Consider the following 20,188-nt stretch of genomic DNA (forward strand, 5'->3'; position numbering starts at 1 on the left):
GCTCACTGTGGCATTCATCAGTTGTCAAAACTGGCATTTCCCTTTGTTGAACAAGACAATGTAGATGACAGAAAAGGTGCATTATGACAAGTAACAGTGACGACTGCGCCTGGTTCTAATGCCAAGTATTATTTTAAATGATAAAACAGGAATCATTAGCAGGAGTCACTAGGATTGCCTAGTGTCTTTTGTCACTTGGCTACCTTTTAATGTATTTTTCCTTTAGAAGGTAATTTAAATGTCCAAGGATATTGATGGCTTTTGAGAAAAGAAACCTCACGCAGTGGGCAGGGCATGGATGTGGTAAAATGAGATCTGGTTCTCTCTCTGGGGTCTTCTTTTAAGCTGTGTGATTTGAGGTCCCGGCAGAATGACTCTGAACCACAGGTTGACCATCCCTGGAAGTGTGGTTTGGTCAGGGAAGTTACCTTCACTGATCTGCTAACTAGATGAGAGGCTGCCTCTGCCTGGCAAGCAGCATGAGATAACTTAAAATAGCTTGGGCTTTGGAGTCGGATATGTTTAAATGAAAATCCTGACTCTGCTGCTGTCTAAATGTACAGCCCTTTCCAGATACTTCACCTGATCAGTCTTCAGTTTTCTAGTCTGCAACATGAGCATAGGATTCCCGCTTCCCCAAGTTCATTTGAGGATTAACAGATACAATGAATATACAAGGGGCAGCCCTTGATACATAGTCCTTTTTATTTTTATATTTATTTATTTATTTATTTATTTATTGAAATGGAATCGCACTGTGTCACTCAGGCTGAAGTGCAGTAGCGCCATCTCAGTTCACTGCAACCTCTGCCTCCTGGGTTCAAGTGATTCTCCTGCCTCAGTCTCCCGAGTAGCCGGGATTACAGGTGCCCGCTAGCACGCCCAGCTAACTTTTGTATTTTTAGTAGGAATGGGTTTCACCATGTTGGCCAGACTGGTCTCGAACTCCTGACCTCAGGTGATCTGCCCGCCTCGGCTTCCCAAAGTGCTGAGATTACAGGCGTGAGCCACCGCGCCAGCCCATAGTCCTTTTTAAAAGTCCGTTTGCATCTTCCCCGTGGTTGGAATTCATTTAAAAGGGAAGACCTAGATAGAAAAAGTTATTCAGGCAAGAATAGCTGCATGATGCTAAAACCTTTTACTATGAAACAAAGGTCAGTAGCTCTCAGCCCTGGCTTCACATTTGAATCTCGTGGGGGCAATTTAAGAGATTCCCATGTGTGGGGCTTATCTCCAGAGATTCAGATTTAATTGGTCCATAGTAGACTCTAGCATTTAGGTTGTGAAAGCTCCCACGTGTGGCCTATAATCCCAGCACTTTGGGAGGCTGAGGTGGGAGGACTGCTTGAGGCCAGGAGTTTAAGACCAGCCTGGGAAACATCGCAAGATTCTGACTGTACAAAAACTTAAGAAATTAGCCAGGCATGGTGGTATGTGCCTAAAGGTACTTGGGAGAACGAGGCTGGAGGATTGCTTGAGCCCAGGAGTTTGAGGCTGCAGTGAGCTATGATCCTGCCACTGTACTTTAGCCTGAGATGACAGAGCCAGACCACTCTCTCAAAAAAAAAAAAAAAAAAAAAAAAAAAAAAAAAGACCAAAACAAGGAAATCCAAAACAAGGAAATCCAAAACAATATCCAGGTGATATTTGTAATGTGCCCTGAATTCAATTGCTGCTTCTCAAACTTTAACATAAATTACCTGGAGATTTTGTTAAAACGCAGATTCCGATTCTCTAGGTCTGGGGTGGGGCCTGAGATTCTACATTCCTAACAAGCCCCAGATCAAGGAAGCTGGTGCTGTCAGTCTGGGACCACACTCTGGGTAGCAAGTGACTGATGATCCATAACGGTGGTTCTCAAGCTCCAGTATTCATCATAAAAACCCATGGGCTAGTTGAAAATATAGCACTGGAGCCTGGGGCTGGCCCTCCCAGGGTCTTTTTCTCTTGGTTTAGGAAGAGAGCTAAGAGAGTTCCTAGCCTATAATGTCCATTTTAACCTAAAAATCTCATTATGTTAATTTTGTGATTTTATAATGTCTTCTCTTCCAGTTCAATTGTTCACTACAAAATTACAGAGTCTGAAGTTGAGTGTGTGGAGTAGCACTGTCAGAAACGTGAAACATGGATGAGCTCAAATTATGTGATGCCAAGACCTGTTGATATTTGAAGCCATGTGTATCTCTAACCTCTGGAGTTCTCCTTTTCAGTTAAAGGGGACTTCCGCAGAACTCCCTTCGTGTTAGGATTTACCATTGGCAAACGACTCACTGGTTAGTCAAGAGAGCCTCCTTCACTGACAGGAGGCAAACAGGATGACCCTGTACATTTTCTGCTCTCTGCAACACAGCATACCTTCTAAAGCAGAATCATGAAAGAGGCAGCAGGTCTCCCCCATCTTGAGGTCAAACCAAGGGAAAATGGAGGTGGGAGAAGATAACAGGTTCTTTATTCAGAAGAATAGACCAGGCACCTTTGAAAACCTCAGGGACTTCCAAAAGAATTTATCTCATGATAAATTGCCTTTTTCCTTCTTTTTCTTCTCACCCTCCTGGATTCCTCTTGCTTTAACTAGCTAAAACATCCTCTATTCAAGGAAAGGCTATTGCCACTTTCCAAGAAAAATCTGAAAAAGCAACCCTGTGGGGATTAAAAGCAAAATTCTGCCATTGTTGCTTTGGATAAATATTTTGCACATGACTAATACAGAAGGTGTTATCTTCCTGGAACTTTATGAATTTCTAAATAAATTGATATGAGGCTGTCAGGTGGGAAATGAGAGAGAGGAACTCAGATTTTCTTGCTTTCCCCTTTAAAAACATTTACATCTGTAAAAACGCTTGATCAGTCAACAGAAATATCTGTGTGACAGTGAGAATAGACCACTCAAAAACGCAATAATCACACAACAGTTTAGCCAGCCAAGCCTTGGGTCACCCAAGTTTTAGATACTTAATCCCATACTGTACTTTCAAGTGGGCCTTCTTTTTAGAACAAGCTATCAAAATGGGGCTACTTGGCCTTACTAATATCCTCTGCACTGGCTGGACTGGCTGAATAGAGAACTGCCATGTGGAGTGATTCAGCAACAGCATGAGACCCTAATTGTCTCAAATGCATTCCTCAAGAGCTGGCCACCAACTTGCCCTCCTTCACTGGTCCTCGGGGCCTTGCCATTGGTTAGATACAAGCTTGAGTCAGGCCAATGTATGCATGTGGTTTGGATGGGAAGGGTGCAGGCCATGGTACTCAGGCCTTCACCTATCCACTCTTCCTTTATTAGGTCTAAGGTCTAAGGGGTGCTGGTTGTCCAGGACAGACTGTGGAGTCTATGCAAAGGGGAGGGAAGCTACAGTGGAGGAACCCATGCAAGGCAGTGACAAGCCCCAAGTAATGGTAAAAGCAGAACTTGAGAAAGGAGCCTCCCAAGGTAATAGGTCCTGTGTGCTGGGGATCTAGGGAAGGTATTGGAGGGAGAGGAGCTCTCATCTTTAAAATGAAATGAAGGACAAGACAGATGGGAAGCAGCAAGATGAGCTATTTTTCAGTTTTTCCCTGAGTTGGGTTTTGACAAGACAAGAAATGAATCACTGCATTTTTAAATGTATTTAAAATGTCTATTTTTTTATTGCTAGAAATAGGTTTAACTTTTATCAGACCACATTTCTTGTTTGCAAGGCAGTGGTTTCATTGTGAAGTGTTTTGTTTGTTGTTTGTTTTTTTGATAGAGTCTTACTCTGTCTCCCAGCTGGAGTGCAGTAGTGTAACCCTCACTCACCACAACCTCCGCCTCCTGGGTTCAAGTGATTCTCCTACCTCAGCCTCCCGAGTAGCTGGGATTACAGGCGTGCCACTGCGCCTGGCTAATTTTTGTATTTTTAGTAGAGATGGAGGTTTCACCATGTTGGTTAGGCTGGTCTTGAACTCCTGACCTCCGGTGATCCACCCACCTCGGCCTCCCAAAGTGCTGGGATTACAGGTGTGAGCCACCGTGCCCAGCCCATTATGAAGTTTTAAATAGCAGAGGATGGCCTTTTGCCCGGGATTTTTACTTTATTGATTTGCTCGTGTGTAGCATTTCTTATGTGGCAGACACTGTTTTAAGCACTTTAAAATCTTACCTCATTAATTCTCTTAACAACCTATGAATTAGGAACTATTACTGTTTCCATTTTACAGAGGAGACTGCAACCACTATATCATCCTGCCTCTAATGTTGAGGACAATGTTCCTGTTCTGAGGTGGAAGAAGAGAAAACGGGATTAGGTGTGCTGGTTTGTAAATGCTGTCCCTAGACTGATGAACTGGCTAGGTAGTCATCCCTGGAGCTCTTGCTTAAAATGCAAATTTACAGGCCTTACACCTGGATGTCTGATCCAGGAAGACTGGGGGTTTTGAAACACTGACCTAGACAATGTGTGGGGGAACCCTTGCCCTTCCTGCAAATCCAGGAATCCTTGATTGAAACATCATCTGATTACTCTAATATGAACGTGACTCCAGGGAATAACAGTAGCTTATGCTGCCACCTCCCATGCATTTTCTAGTCCTTCCAGCTCCGGTGTCTAAACCACAGTCACTGATGGTGACAATTCTGACCACTCCACCCCCAGCTCCATCTGCTGACAACCAGAAGGCTGCTTTGAGTCCTCCGAGCCTCCCACATCCTGCCTGCTTTCCTTCCGTAAGAGCTTGGAGCCCACAGTCTTCTTAAAGTCTTAAACCATCCCCACAGCAAGACAAAGTGGGCATCTTTATTCCCTATAATTACCCCCTGCCCCCCTTTCTGTTTTGCCAACAGCTATGCGGTTCAGCGGGATGACACCACCATAGAGCATTATTGTCTCATTCCAGTCGAATGGACCAATGATGTGATGTAGCAATGTGTGACCTTGAGACTGGAGAAGGGATTGAGCCTAACCTCATCTCTCACCCTCTTCCAGCCTCCATTCTACATGTACTTCCAGCATCTTCTTACTTGCAGAAACAGAAGAGGTTGGAGGTCCTGGCCAGTCTCTCATTCTTTTCCTTCTTCACTCATATTTTTATGTCTCCTTAAGTGGCTGAGAACAGCCATGTTGACTTCATACACCCAGAAGGTTGAGGAGAGTTTGTTATTATATCACTTTTGCTAATTTCAGGTCTGCTGATGATGACCTCAGCAAATCAACCAGATCATTTCTAACCCATCTTGACTTTAAGAAGACTGGGTCATGCTCTGGGAAATGGAAGCAGAGAAGGAGATGGCTTGCAAGCCCCCTGAGGTTATCATGATAAATTGGCTTAAGAGGGAGGTAAAAGCAATTCAGAGGACCACTTGGGAAAGCCCAGACAGGATATTATCGGTGGCCTGTGTGAAGTTCCCATTGCCATCTAAAGTGAAAGATGCCAGAATTATAAAAACTGACTGCATTTTTTTCTCAGCTCTGCTTTGTGACTTCTAAGAATTCAACTGCTTTTCTATTTTAAAATAGGGACATTGTCCTCCTTCTCAATGCATCACCTGCATCATTTGGGACATGCCCATGAGCAGGTTGCTTTGACTGAACACCTTAAACATTTCATGGAAAACAGAAAATATTGTAAAAAAAAAAAAAATCTCCTTGTCACGAGATCCCATATAACACTCCAGCTTCTTTCTTTAATATGGTGGGAAAGCATTCTAAATTCCCCAACAGAAGGGCAAGAAAACTGGAACCTAATTGACCATCTTGAAACATGTAATAAAAACAGACACATTAGCCACACTTCACAACAGGCTTGCTCCCTGAATGTACACTAGTAATTATCTGAAGCAGTAACTGAATTCAGCTAAAATAGAGAAGGCAGCTACAGAGAAGCTCAGCGCTTCTCTCAGGAGCCCCTAATCCTGCTGGATTCCAGTCCACTAGGTCATGATGCCCTAAGATTTCAGGTGCAGTGGCTGCAAACTGGAAATTCTCCAAGGGGAAGAGCATTCCTGATTCTTTTTGGACATAAGTGTTGGACACAAGGCGGTAGGAAATCATTTCTAACATAGCTTTCTGAGTGGCACTTGCAACAAAAGTTGGGTATTTTTTTAACCACATCCAAGAAGTGTAGATTTATTTATTCTATTATATGACTGCCTCAATTCTAGCAGCAGTTTGGTAGAGGTTATCAATTTAGTAATACCGGTTATTAAACTTTCAGAGCAAAGCTTTAACAGCTACAGCCTACACGGCTGTTCATATAAAACCGACGTGCAAATAAGAGGAGTTTCTTTTTCTTATTTTATTACCTTGAGCTCCTTGACTGTAGAAGAATCTTTGAGCTGACTCAACATCCAAGAGTCTATGAGCAGACTCCACATCCAGAAAATAATCCATTTTGGGATAATCCATCCTTGAGGTTCCAAACACAGAGTTTTGAGAGAAAATGTTCACTGGAACACCTATAAAGAGGAAAAAAATCCACAACGTTTTAGATGTCAAGGATAAAGTATATATATAGATGTACTTTAAAATGATTGAATAAGAGTATCCCGTTATAATATTCTACTACTTGATTGACATTTCCAATTCTAAAGCCACCCCTCAGCATAGCTTTCCTACCATATGAGAAAATGCAGCATTTAGCCAACATTCATTAAAAGTAATATATGCTACCCTGGAAAAACAGATGATCTGATCTAAAGAGAGATAACATACCAGCCTTTCCTTGCTTTATATTCGCTGGAACATGTATTGTTAAATTCACATGCTATCCATTTTATAAAGGTCTATTTGATAAATAGCATGATTAAGTGTCCGCCGTTGTGAGTGCTGATCCTCAGCTGATCCTGCGACTTTCGGATTCCCCCGGAGCAGGGAAAATCGCCTGGGAATCCGAGCCTCCACTCATAGATGCCTTGCGTTTATGACACTCGCTGACATATTTGCTGTACAAATGCTTTGAATTCCTTCCTTTCCAGCGATTCCCTTCAGCACATTTTATAGAGTGCTAGAGGATCGTCACCTGCCTGGCAGGGGCTGATTTTGAGAAATAATTGTGCTTGGTAGAGCAGCAACAATGATTGCAACATTACAATGATCCCTATGATATTATCATACACTAGCCTGTCACAAAGCTAATATACTTCCCCAGAAAACATTCAGCTTGTTGGGTTCTTTTTTCAAGCCTATGTAACCTTTCCCTGATACTTGCACAAATGAATTATTTCTATTTCTGCAGAATATTTTTTTGGAAAGAATTAACAAGACAAATTCATTAAAACCAAGCTTGGAAGGCTAATCCAATTGGTTTCTCTTTCTAACAGTATGTATTTTAATTTAAGAAACCAAGTCCGGTAAGACAAAACTTTTAAAAATACCCAAAGGTACCCCAATAGCAAATATACTTACTGGAAAGAATAAAAATCAAGGGCTATCTGTCAGCGGTAAAACAAGAGTCGTTCCAGCCAGTGTCTTTGATCTTGCTAAATATTCCCGGTGAAAGTAAACGATTTTGATTGTTTGATTAGAACAGTGATGAATAATGCATACAGTCCACTGGACTTCCTTTATCAGATAAAATGGCCAGAGCACGTTACCTTGGCAACGGAAGGTGACGCCAGCCTCAGCCTCTGCACCCTCCCCTGTGAAGGAAGAAAATTACCAGTTTCCCGTGTAAAACTTTGGCAGAAAATCATCAAATCCACATGTATACATCATGCAGGGCTATTCCCCAGCCCCCTATCTCTTATGCAGAGAAGTGTCATAGTCATTAAAAAAAAAAAAGGTTTATGTCTTCATAGTTTATTTTTATAATCCCAAATCTTAGTTTGATTTGTAGCTACAAAAAAATAGAATATGAAATGATTAAAAATTTAACATAGAGAAAAGTTGTCTAGAAATTTTTGTAGGGACACCAGTTCTTACCCTAATGCTGGCCTAAGAGTGGCAGGGAATGGGTGAGTTTAGGGAAAGGCCATTTTAGCTTAGCATATGTTAGACATTCTCCTGTTATAATTAATATACAGAACAGCCACCGGCATCTAGGCTGAAAATAACTCTTCCCTTCTGCGAATCAGTCACTGCAAGAAGCTTAAAAAGCTGTCTGAAATTTCCCAGATTCTGAAAGATGTATTATAGCATAGATCTTGTGGGAGATCCCCCCCCCCCAACTCCCATCCCCAGCAAAGGAAAATTAGCCAAAAAGATATTTGAAAGGAAGAGTCTAGAAGTTAGCGGATACTCACCGGCACTTGTTGACCCCTTTCAACAGGACACGGTAGAGTACAAAACAAAGCAGTGCGACGCTTCTGAGCCCGCAAGCCCAAATGAACAGCTTCTAATTTTCCCTTCAATCTCGCTTTAAGAGCACTGAGCAGAGGGAAGTGATGGATTTGCCCATTTATACTGTGATGAAATGCAACCCTTAAGAAGAGATCTGAGTGGAGCTGCTCTTTAGAACACATTAGACTGCTAATTTAAGAAAATTGAAAGGTTTTGTTTTACTGTCTTTTATGTGTTCTTCTCTGCTACCCCCTCAATTTAATTTGCATTTAAAATTATTCTCATGTCTCCTCGGCTCTCCAATGTGTGGAGTACTTTCTAATCACGAAGGCTGCTCCAGTAGGGCTTGGTGCAACACCACTTTTATTCTGAGCTGCAAAACAAGGCAGGTAGTCATAATTGTGAGCTGTTTTCTGTAACGAAATACAGAAGGCACGTTTGATGTCACCCCTTCCCTCTTGCCTGGCTTTCTTCCTTTCCTTGCTTCTGATTGCCTGGTCAAATATCCAGCGCAAATCATGCCAGCCTGCCTAAATGCATTTCTCTCTGTCCGAATGTAGCAAAATAATCTCAACAACAAAAATAAACTTTGGCTAGTATCTCAAGTTATTCTGGTTTAATATCCTTCCTACCAAACCCCAGTAAGGACTTTTAGGCACAATGCTTTGAGATCTACATGCAGGGCATAGTGATAGCCAAATGTAAGCCCTACTGTGGGTTTTCCACAACCTCTTGCACCCTTTGTTGACCAAGCAGAATTGCTCATTAGTATGGCATGGTGTGCAGTGGGTCAGCTTGTTAAGAAAAGAGTATTTACATTTGAGAAGCCTCGGAAGGAAGACCATCAACACCACCCCTGTCCTCCCACTCCCTATACACAGCTCGGTTGTCTACCCTTGAAACAAACCTGAAAATCCTCTGCTGTTTGTCTGGTGGGCTCTCCCTCTCTGACCCGATCAGAACAAATCAGACACCAAACTGGTGCTGTAGATAGTTAAGCCTCATGAAAAAGGAAGGTGAAACTACCAATCATATGCCCTTGTAGGAAAGTCAACTATGGACTCTAATTCTCAAAGCTTTGCTCCAGCCCAAGGACTGACTTCTTTAAGGTTACTCTTCTATTCAGCACCCACTGGAGACATGCTGAACACTTGACATTTATAAGAGGAGAAAGCTGTCTTCTGGTTCCTTTTACTTACTGTGAGGTGTGGGCGACAGGTTCTGAACTCATTATTGTAATGCTACTGAAATTGTAATGACTCATAGGTGAGAGAAAGAGAGAGAGAGAGAAAGTATAAGTCTATGCTGCTGACCAAACCTTTAGGTGAGTGCAAATGAATGTGGGATTGAAGAAAGAGATGGTAAACTGGAAATGTGAAAAATAAAGTTGATTCCCAGGGGGTAGGTGGTGGATTTGGAAGTCAGTCATTTCTGGAGAGTTGACCAAGAAAGGGAAATTTAAAATACTTTACAAAGTGAACAAATAATTTGAAAGGGTCATGATTTAAGAAAACTCAGGAGGGAAAATTTCAACTTAAAGAAATGTATTTGGGGCCGGGCACAGAGGTTCATGTCTGTAATCCCAGCACTATGGGAGGTCAAGGGGAGTGGATCACTTGAGGTCAGGAGTTCTATACCAGCCTGGCCAACATGGTGAAACCCCCATCTCTACTAAAAATGCAAAAAGTTAGCTAGGCGTGGTGATGGGCACCTGTAATCCCAGCTACTCGGGAGGCTGAGCAAGAGAATCACTTGAATCTGTGAGGTGGAGGTTGTGCTGAACTGATATCACGCCATTGCACTCCAGCCTTGGTGACAGAGTCTATCTCAAAAAAAAGAAGAGACAAGAAAGGAAGGAAGAAAGAAAGAAAGAAAGAGAGAGAGAAAGAAAGAAAGAAAGAAAGAAAGAAAGAAAGAAAGAAAGAAAGAAAGAAAGAAAGAAAGAAAGAAAGAGAGAAAGGTATTTGGGAAGGGGATGATTATTCATTGGCAAACAGGGAATTACTTTTATGAAATAATCACTGTGTTCTGTAGCATATGACCAACTTCTGAAATAGGTTTTCAAAATTGATCTCACTCTCTGGGGAATATAGCTATAGATTACATATAGGTGTGTGTGTGTGTGTGTGTGTTCGAAAATTATTTTTAAAGATGGTGAAGCATAGTAACGTTCAAAAGCCAATGTCAAAATCTGATCAGCTCAATTCTGTTTTGTAACTTTAAACTCCTCCAAAACAACACTTATAATGGTCTATTGTTCTGAAAAACAGTAAAATCAGAGAGGAAGGCAAGGTTACATCAAGTATTCAAACTAACACGTATTCAGCAGTGAACAATTCAACCCAAAACATCCTCAAGATTTCAGCTCTGCAAAACTTAACTCAGTGTTAACATATCTCTATGACCTAGAAATAAAAGATTATTTTGAAAAATTCCAAAATAGATTAATATCTTTTACATTGATGGCATTAAAATATGAAAGTGTAGAACTGTAAGGTTGAAACATATAATCTAGTATTATTAAAAATATGTGAGATGGTAGAGAGATGTATACTTTTTTGTTTTCAGTTTGATTGGAAGAGGATACGTATATGAGTATTCTATACACAGCAGACGTATTCAATTAATTCAAAATAGAAGTGTATTTCATGATGGAATCTAGAGGCAAGTAAAGATATCGGCTTGTATTTGTTTTGGGGTGTGCTTATTTATTGTGTTGGACGGCAAAAGACCCAAACATGCTGGGAGAGATCACATGATTTGTAAGTAGATAACTTGCTCTTTTTATATTATCCTGTTGACTTCCATTGGAACCAGCCTGGGTTTATCCTCTTTGCTAAGAGATAAAGCAGTTCTTCTTATTTATAATTTTACAATGATTTTTCCTTGTTTAATTGCCTTATATTCCTGAGCTCTCTAGAAGACCATGTTTTATATTTGTGTTGGACTATTGAGGTTTGGCCTTCTACCTAAATGACATCCTGGAGAAGATTCTTTTTCTGCTAATAAACCCAACTAGCTTTAACTTTAAAATATTAGAGGCTTTCTTAAAGTGCGATGATATTTTGGATCTGTTGGTTTGGTACCTAGATTAATAATCTTTGATGAAGTGCTAGCTTGCTAGACAACCACAGAAAACAATATTCATTCATTTTTGCAAAGACCTGACCCCAGAATATTTCAATAGCAGTGGCTCCCTCTGCTTGATAAGTCACTTTATCTCTCAACCCCTCCCTCGAAAGAAATTCCTTTCCTTTTTTTTTTCTTTCATTAAAAAAATTAATAGTGATGGGGTCTTGCTATATTGCCCAGGCTAGTCTAGAACCCCTGACCTCAATTGATTCTCCTATCTCAGCCTCTCAAAGTGCTGGGATTACAGGCGTGGCCTCCTTTCCTTTCTTTGTAAAGCTTATCATTAATTGATAGGGTACTGCAAATATTTTATCTAAGGCTTTATTCATATTGAAATCTTGCTGGTAGAGAAAACATGTTAAGCCATCATCAGTTCTTTTTGCTTTAGAGTAATTGAACTTCCAGTTCTTTCTTGTGAACAAGTTTTGATGATACTTAGAAAACTAAAGAAGGCTGGGAGGATTGGAAAAGTGTGTGGAGAACGAAGTCTCAGGGAAGAGGACCTTAATTCTATTCTGTATAAGCCTATGGCCATGTTTTGAGGGCTTTCTTAAGTTTAAGATACCTGGTATTCTGCTGGGAGAAAAGTGCATTAAATTTGTTAGCATCTCCATTTGAACCAGGGCCTGAAGCTGCCTTATAGATTCAGAGGTGGATTCATTAATTCTATACAATAACGTTATGCCAAAGGAGTTTCCCCCTGGGCTATCCTCAGTTAGCAGGAAAGTCTTCACACCAAAACCACAAAGCCCTCTGCTCTTGAAACTGCACTAGAGAGAGCCATACTGGACAAGGCGCACGCTGGACAAGGCGCACGCTGGACAATATGATGGGACTAGGGCCAGGCAGAGGACATCCTTTGGCTCCACTTGCTGCCCATTTCTGAAAGTATCTTTTCCCCTCTGTTAATACTTTTTGGAAAAGTCAGTTGAGAGAGGAAAGAACAAGAGTTCACATGTCATCTTACCCTTCTGCCAACTGGATTCTAGTAAGTTGATCTTACTTATGAAAATCTTTTTGTTTCAAAGAAAAAATAGTCAGATTCAGTCCTCATCTCAGTGCCCAGGTCATTCATCTGGAAATAGGAGAAGGGGGAAATGTTGAGTAAGGAAGCAAGAAGTTCTCTAGCAACTCTTTACTTACTATAACTCTCAAATATCTAAATATGAAAACATTAAAATGACCACCCAATGATGGAGAAGTACATTGACAATAGTAATTTTTTACATGAATCTCAATTCTTTCATTCTCTCTCTCTCTCTCTCTCTCTGTTTCTCTCTCTCTCTCCCCCTCTGTGTGTGTGTGTGATTTATTTTCAACTCTCCTGGAGAAGGCTGACAAATTAGTCACAAGTTCCCTAGTGGGAGGACTAGCCCTTTTCTAGTCCCCCTAAAAATTCAAATAGTAACCTGAAAATATCCAAACACATATTCAAGAAAGAAAGAACAATAATCTCTAAGAGCCACAAGTCTAATAGACCCTGCGTTGATGATATGGCCCTTGAGCCTCCAAAGCATATTGAGCAAATAGGACTGAACATAGCAGTGAGAACCCACGGGGAGGGAGGGAGTGTGGGTCGGATCTAAATAGTAAAGAACATAGATGACTCATTCCTTTTAGGTTTAAAATACATGGACATATTCTATGGCAAAGTCTGTATGCTTAAATATTAACACTTAATGGTTTTCTTATGTATATGTGCAAAGACACTCAATGCGTATCTTTGTCTAGCAAACAATTATTATTTTTCATGACATAGTCCTTAGTTTAATTTGTTGTTCAAAGGTAAATGCTTTTTGGATCTGTCACCTGAAGGCATTGAAGAGTATCATATCACAGGGATTCAGTTTCCAAATAATAATTCTCTGCTCCTTGTGGATTAAAGATAACAGAAGACTAAACTCCTCCCTCATAAGAGGAATGCCTTTATTTGTCTTTTCTGAAACAAAGAGAATCTTGTTGGTATTCATTGCATTTTAATATATCATAAACATTATCGGTAAATGAAAGAAAACTAATCAGTCATATTTAGCCTCAAAACACTCATTGCTGTATAATGAGCACCAAAGAAATGTTAGCTAATCATTCAGGAGATAATGCAGTGAAGTAGTTAAAAATATCATCTAGGGGATCCTAGTTTTGCAGCAGAACCGTGCACGCTAATCTCCTTGGGTCTCAGTTTCCATCTCTAGCAGAGGAATAAAAATCAGGGCCAAGTGAGACAACGCAGAGCCTAAACACAGGAAATATATAGGTTAGGTAGTATTTAACAATATTTCTTGAACAACCTACATGTATGCAAGGAGTTGAGGGAATAGGGCACCCCTTCCCATCCACCCCAACTATATCCATCTAATATGTTGAAACATTGCCTCCATCACTCCAATTGCAAATAAACTCTTAGTCCTCTGAAATTCAGTAGTATTTTGTCTATATCTCTAACGTATGTTGTAGTTAACTATGTATGTATACATGAAGATTAAATGAGTTAATATGTGTGAAGCAGCTGGAGTAGTGCCTGGCTCATCGTACACACCCAAGGAGTGTTAGATATTATCATTATTTTTCTTCACAGACAGTGCTTCAAGGCACATTTTTTTTTTTTTTTCCTGGTGGGCCATATAAAGTAGGAAAGCATTGAGGACTCATGCCAAGACATCTTCACCAAAAGGACATCTGTTATTCTTTTTACTACCCTGCTTTCCTGAGAGAAGTTTGCAACAGTGAATGACAAACGAGAGCAGAATTTTCATGAATTCGTCTTCTCTTTCCTCAGCCAAATTAAATGACACGATATATGTAGATGCTTGGCACAGAGTGGGCACTTTATACACTGGATAACTGCTCAACAACTGACATTCCAGCAGGGTGCAGTGGCTCATGTCTGTAATCCCAGCACTTTGGGAGACTGAGGTGACAGGAGAGAGGATTGATTGAGCCCAGGAGGTTGGGGCTGCAGTGAGCTGTGATTGCGCCACTGCACTCTAGCCTGGGCGACAGAGCAAGACCGTGTCTCAAAATGAACAAACAAAACAACTGAAGTTTCTATTCTTCCAGGGATTTGTCCACAGATCTTGCCCACTACAAATGTTCAGGTATTATTCATTTCTTCATCACTGTTTCATTAGCACATGATAGTTTATCACTCAATATGTGCCAGACACTGTAAATAGTTGCTGGGAATACAACAATAAGCAGTTTGATTCCTTCCTCAGGAGATTACAGTTTGGCCTGATCTTTGATTCTCTTAACATTTTTTCATGTGAAGGCATACACTGAGAACAAATCCTATCTGTAAATGAGCAGAGATGTCTAGGAGTAGTCAGCTCCAGGGTCTCAGCCACCAACGACAGAGAGAGAGGTATTTTGGTATGCTGGTTGGGAACCTTTGTGTAGTGTTCAACCTTTAATGTGTTTAATTTCTCCTTAGCTTTTCAAATTAGATGGGAATACGGTACTTAGTTGGTGGTAGGGGAGGAAGGAGTAGACACTCAAACTTGATACTGTGTTTAAGGCTGAAATTGTAAGGTGGCACTCGCATGTCTGAACTTTGAATAGCAGCACAAAGGATTACCGGGCTGACTGATGAAAAACAACACACACACAAAAACCAAACAAACAAAACAAAAATATGTACCACCATGTTTTAAACGAATAATCTTTAAAAGTGGTTTCAAGAACTGTTGGTTTAAAACCAAATGATTTTTAAATGTGCTTTCACAGTACTAGGATGATAATTACCTTGAGTGAGTTACCATCCATCACAGGCTCTTTTGTGTATTTCACAGATCTCTCTTGGGAGGAAAAATAACAGAACTGCATTGCATTTCACTAGCCTGGGAATTGTGGGACCCAAGGTAATTGGGAGAAGTTCAGGTTCTTTAGCCCTTAGAGCCTTGGGAGTAACATTTTTCAGGTTAGTATAACCTCCTCTAGCAGGGTAAACATTTGGGCTGCATTTTTTTTTTAAAGAGGCCTTGATTTAAAAAGCTGGTAGCGGTAAATAGCAAGAATCTACCATCACATTTTTAACATAGCTCTGGAGGAGCTGTGATTTAAAATCAAAAGTCTTCTCATTCCTATGGCAACCAATGAAGTATTCAACTAATGTTACATGCTGTGTCCATTAAGCGCTGTGTTCCTCTCCCACCTTCTGCTGCCTCCCTCCCTCTGGATCAACCTGAACCTCACTAAACTGTATACCTGGAAAAAGGCTCTTTTCCAGATGCAGAATTGGTTTGCAACATGCAAGCCATCAAACCCATGAATGTAAAAGGGAAGAGTCCTCCCAGAGGAAACCTTTACAAACCCAAAGGGAAAAAGCACCCCAAAATAGAGACACCGTCTGCTTCCCTGATTTGACATGTTTGAGAGCTCCTTGTTTTAAAGCCAGACACAAATCTGTGAAGAGATTCCCTTGAGTTACAACCCTTTTTGGGAGCAGCTACCATGAAGATAGCATATGTGGTGAGACAGAGCCAACAGCACCCACTGTGCTGCAGCACAGCCATGGGAACATTTATCACACATTCCCAGGAAGCTGGAGTGGTTACTCATGCTTACAGAGAAATACCCTCCCTGAGCCACTGTCTCATGGGTGGTGAGGGTTGGCTGCCACCGTTACTGCCTACACTTCGAGGAGGACTCCAGTGGCTTTATGCTCTCCTAGAGGGCTCCATTTTTCAGTTCAAAGCTGAAGACTGAGATTCAAAGGCCCCAAAATCAAGGAAAAGCAGAGTCTGAATTCTGGCTGTTTTTTTGAAATTTCCAAGAAAGAAAATAATTTTCAGGGTGGAGATGGCCAGGGATGCTTTACATAAAGTCTTGCATAGATTCCAATGTGGATGGCCTAGTCATTTGCTTCTGGTTCTTTGGAGAGGTTCAGAGGAACATTCTGAATCACAGAGAAGCATCACACCACCATTGGCTTCTCTTTGGACTCCAATCCCTGTCCTTGCATTCCTGGGCTTCCTCAATGAGGGCGTATGTTTAAGAGGAAATTGGGTGAAGACTGTCCTCAATCATTGCATTTGTGTAAGGGTAAGGACTGAGAGATCTGTTGTTCTGTGACTTTAGGCACAGTGCTTCCCAGCTCTGGGCTTTCCCCCCGTCATTTGTACAACAGTGATGTTAAACTTTTTAAGTTTAATGTAAGTCCAAGTCTAAGGTATCTATTGCTCAAAAAGTTTAGAACTTTTAGAACGGAAGTTAGTAGAATTGAGGCCTGATTAAAACTTTCTATTTCTTTCTTTTTATAACACGGGACTAGGTTATGTGCAAGCAGACTCTACTGTGAGACCCACGGTGCGGGGTCTTGCTGCTCAAAATGTGTCCCTACATGGGCAGCATCACTGGGACCTGGGAGCTTGGGAATGGCAGAAGCTTGAGCCCTAGTCCAGACCTCCTGTTTCAGAATCTGCATTTTAATAAGATCTTCAGGAAATTCGTGGGCACATTAAACTGTGAAAACCACTAACAGTTCTTACAGAGGCTGTGTTTCTCTAAATTTGTTGGCAACAGGGTCCACTGTTTCAAGCACCCTGACTTACTTTCCCCCTATCCCTGGTGATGTTATTAATGATTATTTTTTCCCATCTAACAGGTTAGAAAACTTAAACTCATAGACATTAGGTAACTTGCCTATAGTCACACAATAGATTATTAGATGTTGGGGCCGAGATGGATTTAAGATAGACTTCCTTGTATGGCCAATTAGCTAAGAGGGAGAAGAAACCAGGTCTTCTTCAGAATGTCCACCATAAACCTCCCTTGTTTATTAACAATAGCATCTCCTGGTATAAAACCCTTTATCTAGCCTTCCCCATCTCCCTGCTAACTTGACATTGCACTTTTCAATTTAAAAATGATCATTAAATTCTCAAGACAGCCTCACATGAAAATCAAGGGAGGGATTCTCCAGTTTACTCAATTCTGCAGAAGAGGACAGAAAGTCTGGAGAACCTAATGGACTAGTTGGAGCTATGAAGTTCTAGAGCAAAAGCTAAAGCCCAGATGTTTTGGAGTCAAGCCCATTGTGACAGCACCATCTCCAGATTGTGTCTGATTCAGAGTGTTTATCCTGCTGGCTGCTCTGTGCCCATGCTTACCTTAAAAACCAGGACAACCGGTGATGCCTTCTTGGTGATTCTTCTTGGTAATTTTTCTTCTTTTTTTTAATTACAAAAATTTTATTGTGGTAAAACACATAATACAAAACTTACCATCTTAACCATTTTTTACTGTATGGATCAATGGTATTAAGTACTACACATGAGTGTACAAATATCTCTTTGAGACTCTGCTTTCCATTCTTTTGAGTAGTCCAGAAGTGGAATTGCTGAACCATATGGTAATTGTGCTTTTAATTTTTTGAAAAACTGTCATACTGTTTTCCACAGAGGCTGCACCATTTTACATTTCCACCAAGAGTGCAGAAGTGTTCCAGATTTTCTACATCTTTGCCAACACTTGTTATTTTCTCTTTTTTAAAAAAATAATCCAAATAAGTATGAAGTTCTTTGCAATTCTTGAAGGAGCATTGCTCTTGGAATGGCCCCACTTGCACACTGGCCAATGGGTGTCTGATACAAAGGCCAAAGCACTTTGATTTGAGCTGGTTATAGAGTCAAGATCACAAGCATACTGTTAAGACAGTACAAAGACAAGCCACACACTAGGAGAAAATATGTGCAAATCATATATTTGAGAAAGGGATTGTATCTGGTAAGATAAACTCTCAAACCTTCAAAATAAGAATACAAAAATGCAATAAAAATACGGGCAAGGCATTTGAATAGACATATTGCCAAAAGAGACACATGATGACAAATAAGCACATACAAAGATGTCCAACATCATCACTCATTAGGGAAATGCAAATTAGAATGTATTAGAATGTCTAAGGCAAAAAAGGGTGACCATACTGGGTGCTGGCAAGGATGTAGAGCAACTGGAATTCTTAACATTGCTTGTGGCAAGGTAAAATTATTACAATTATGTTGGAAGCATTTTGACAGCTTCTTGAATAAATGTTCACCTACCATATGATCCAGTCACTCAACTCCTAGAGGGCACCCAAGAGAAATGAAGGCATATGTCTGTTAAAAGATTGTTCATAGCAGCTTTATTTTTAACAAAGTGGAAATAAGCCAAAAGTTCCTCAACGGGTGAATGGATAAAATAATTGTGGTATATACATACAATGAGATACTACTCACAAATAATAGGCAATGAACCCCTGATACCTGCAACTACACGGATGAATCTCAGAAGCATTTTGCTGATTGAAAGAAGCCAGACAAAAAAAAAAAATGAGTACATACTGTATGATTCAATTTATATAAAATCGTAGAAAATGCAAACTAATACATACTGACAGGAGATTAGTGGCTGCCTGAGAATGAAGTTAGGTAGAACAGGGGAGATGAGATTACAAAGGGCATAAGGAAATTTTGGGGGATAATGGTTGTGTTCATGATCTTGATAGTGGTGATGGTCTCAACAGTGTATGTAATTCAAGAGTGAATTAACCATATTACACACTTTAAATATATAGCATTTGTTGTAGGTTAGTTATGTTGTCAGAAAAGCTATTTTTAAGAATTGAAGGAAACTGTAATACCATAATGGATGTTTTCTCTTTTGTTATTTCAACTTTTATTTTAGATTAAGGAGGTACATGTGCAGGTTTGTTACAAGGATATACTGCATGATTTTGAGGTTTGGGGTATGATTGACCCTGTCACCACTGAGCATAGTACCCAATAGTTAGTTTTTCAGCCTCCTCCACCCATTTGTCCCCAGTGTCTATTGTTGCCATCTTTTTGTCTATGTGTTCTCAATGTTTAGTTCTCACTCATAAGAACATGTCATATTTGGTTTTGTTCCTGTGTTAATTGGCTTAGGATAATGGTCTCCAACAGCATCCATGTTCGATGCAGCCACAGTTTATGACGGTGTAGTATTCCATGGTGTACATATACCACATTTTTTCTTTATCCAGTCCACCATTGATGGTCACCTATGTTGATTCCATGTCTTTGCTATTGTGAATAGTGCTCCAATGAATATATGAGTGAAAGGATCTTTTTGGTGGAACAATTTCTTTTGGATAAATATTCAGTAATGGGAGTGCTGGATCAAATAACAATTTAAGTTCTTTGAGAAATCTCCAAACTGCATTCCACGGTGGCCAAACTAATTTACATTCCCACCAATGGTGTATAAGCGTTCCCTTTCCTCTGCAGCCTTAATAGTATCTGTTGCTTTTTGACTTTTGATAGTAGTTATTCTGACTGGTGTGAGATGGTATCTCACTGTGGTTTTGATTTGCATTTCTCTGATGATTAGTGATGTTGAACATTTTTTTCATGTTTGTCAACTGCTTGTATGTCTTCGTTTGAGAAGTGTCTATTCATGCCTTTTGCCCATTTTGTAATGGGGTTATTTGCTTTTTGTTTGTTCAATTATTTAAGTTTCTTATAGATTCTGGATATTAGATCTTAGTTGGATGCATAGTTTTCAAATATTTTCTCCCATTCTATAGGTTGTCTGTTTATTCTGTTTTTCTGTTGAGTATTTACTCCTTCCTTTCTCTCTTCCTCCCTCCCTCCCTCCCTCCTTCTTTCCTTGTTTCCTTCCTTCCTTCCTTCTTCTTCCCTTCCTCCCTCCCTACCTTTTCTCCTTCTTTCCCTTCCTTCCTTCCTCCCTCCCGGCCTCCCTTCCTTTTCTGCCTCCCTTCCTTCCTCCCTCCCTTCCTTCCTCCCTCCCTCCCTTCTTCCTTCCTTCCTTCCTTCCTTCCTTCCTTCCTTCCTTCCTTCCTT

The 20,188-nt window shown here is 40.5% G+C and overlaps 1 protein-coding gene across 4 annotated transcripts in view; it reads right to left on the reverse strand.

The window, feature by feature from the left end:
- PHACTR1 (phosphatase and actin regulator 1) overlaps positions 1-8,438 on the reverse strand; it is a 571,629-nt gene extending 563,191 nt beyond the window's left edge. Inside the window, exons 1-3 of one of the 4 annotated variants that reach the window (XM_023185354.2) lie at positions 8,198-8,289; positions 7,550-7,594; positions 6,260-6,412 (exon numbers count right to left, since the gene is read on the reverse strand). In XM_023185354.2, coding sequence (XP_023041122.1) covers positions 6,260-6,362 — 103 coding nt within the window. In that variant the 5' untranslated portion in view covers positions 6,363-6,412; positions 7,550-7,594; positions 8,198-8,289. Of the gene's footprint in view, positions 1-6,259; positions 6,413-7,361; positions 7,503-7,549; positions 7,595-8,197 lie in introns of those variants that run through there. The other 3 variants (XM_023185358.2, XM_031935689.1, XM_023185352.1) reach the window with 3 other exon arrangements.
- Between the last annotated feature and the right edge of the window lie 11,750 nt (positions 8,439-20,188).

The sequence above is a fragment of the Piliocolobus tephrosceles genome, chromosome 5, assembly GCF_002776525.5.
Source record: "Piliocolobus tephrosceles isolate RC106 chromosome 5, ASM277652v3, whole genome shotgun sequence".
NCBI classification, from domain to species: domain Eukaryota; kingdom Metazoa; phylum Chordata; class Mammalia; order Primates; family Cercopithecidae; genus Piliocolobus; species Piliocolobus tephrosceles.